Source organism: Parus major, chromosome 7, assembly GCF_001522545.3.
Source record: "Parus major isolate Abel chromosome 7, Parus_major1.1, whole genome shotgun sequence".
Taxonomy (NCBI): domain Eukaryota; kingdom Metazoa; phylum Chordata; class Aves; order Passeriformes; family Paridae; genus Parus; species Parus major.
The window spans coordinates 35676163-35677834 of NC_031776.1; the positions used below are offsets into that span (position 1 = coordinate 35676163).

Here is a 1672-nt window from a genome sequence, read left to right on the forward strand (position 1 = left end):
TATATTATATTATTATATATTACATTATGTTATTATATTATATATTATATTAATCATATATCATCATATATCATATCATTTTATATAATTTTATATAATATCATATAATATATATTACATTACATAGAAACTATAATTTTATACATAAATAAAATAATATATATTATTATAATATGAATAATTTCCTATTTATTATAAAATTATTATTCTATAGATAATATAATATGATATTATATAATATATATTATATATGGAATATATTATTTTATATATAATGATATAGAATACTATAATAATACTACAACATATAATATTAATATACTATTAATATTATATAATATAGAATAAAATTGTAGTTATTACTATAATAATTATTATATCATTATAATTATTGTTCTAGTGATATGAAGGATAAATTAACTAAATAATATTAATTAATATTAATAATATATTATAAATAATAATATAATATATTATGTTATAAGATAATATAATAAGATAATAAGATAAATAATAATATAATAAGATAATATAATAAGATAAATAATAAGATAATATATTATAAATAATAAGATAATTATGACTAATAAAAATAGAATAGAATAGAATAGAATAATATTCTTGGTTGTGGGGTGGTATTTTATGTATATTTGGGGTTTTTTTGTGTTTTTATTTTTAATTTTAATTTGATTTCTTTTGATGCCCTGGGTAACTCCTTTCTGTTCTCTGTCTTTGCCTTCTTGCTTTGGTAGATATTATATTGCTTTTTACCATCATACTGCTAGAAATTTATTCTGAGTAACATTTCCTCCTGCTGTTCCTGCTATTTTCTCTAACAAAAATACCCAAATTCACCTTTTGCCTGTTGCTTTTGGTGCTCACAGAGAACTTTTGACAAATGTATTTTACTGGGCTGAAATGGCAAAGAGAAAATTGGGAAAAAAAACCCCTGAATTTGGAGATAAAGGGAATTCAGATAAATCTGAGTATTGATGGAAGGGGGGAAAGGTGGAGGTGGATTTATGGTAACAGAAAATGGAGAAAACAAATGTGAAAGTGATTTTTTTAGTATTTTCTTTTTGCTGTTTTATGAAATTCCAGCATGACATGGTTATAATCAAACCCCAAATCAGTGCAGGCTGAACCTGTGTCTCACCTGTGACCTGCACAAGCAATAAAAACCACTCAGAATTTTAATTTAATTGTGTGTTTGGGGTGAAAACTTCAGAGTTACACCGAGACCTGCCCAGCTTCTCTGGGATTTGGGAATTCCCTGGGTTTGAAAGGCATTTTAACAAAAAAACTTGTGATTTCAGATATGAATGAGCACAGCTCGAGGAGCCACAGCATCTTCCTCATCAACATCAAACAGGAGAACGTGGAAACAGAGAAGAAACTCAGTGGGAAGCTTTACCTGGTGGATTTGGCTGGCAGTGAGAAGGTAAATTCTCCTTTTCCTGCACCTCTGAGGATGTGAGGGCATCTCACAGAGCTCTCACCTCAGATTATCATGAATAAGGATATTTTAATTAGGTTTTTTTATAATGTGGGATGGAGAAAAGGAGCAAATCAGAATTATTGGCATGAAAGGCAACCCCTCCCCAAAATCTGCATTTATAATGGAGGAGTTGAACCACTGTATTTTTATATATTTTAATATATATATATATAT

At 26.7% G+C, this 1672-nt stretch overlaps 1 protein-coding gene across 1 annotated transcript in view; it reads left to right on the forward strand.

The window, feature by feature from the left end:
• Positions 1 to 1672, forward strand: part of KIF5C (kinesin family member 5C) — a 66280-nt gene that overhangs the window by 31420 nt on the left and 33188 nt on the right. The window contains exon 8 of the mRNA XM_015634826.2: positions 1317 to 1441. Within this exon, the coding sequence (XP_015490312.1) occupies positions 1317 to 1441 (125 nt within the window). The remainder of the gene's footprint in view (positions 1 to 1316; positions 1442 to 1672) is intronic.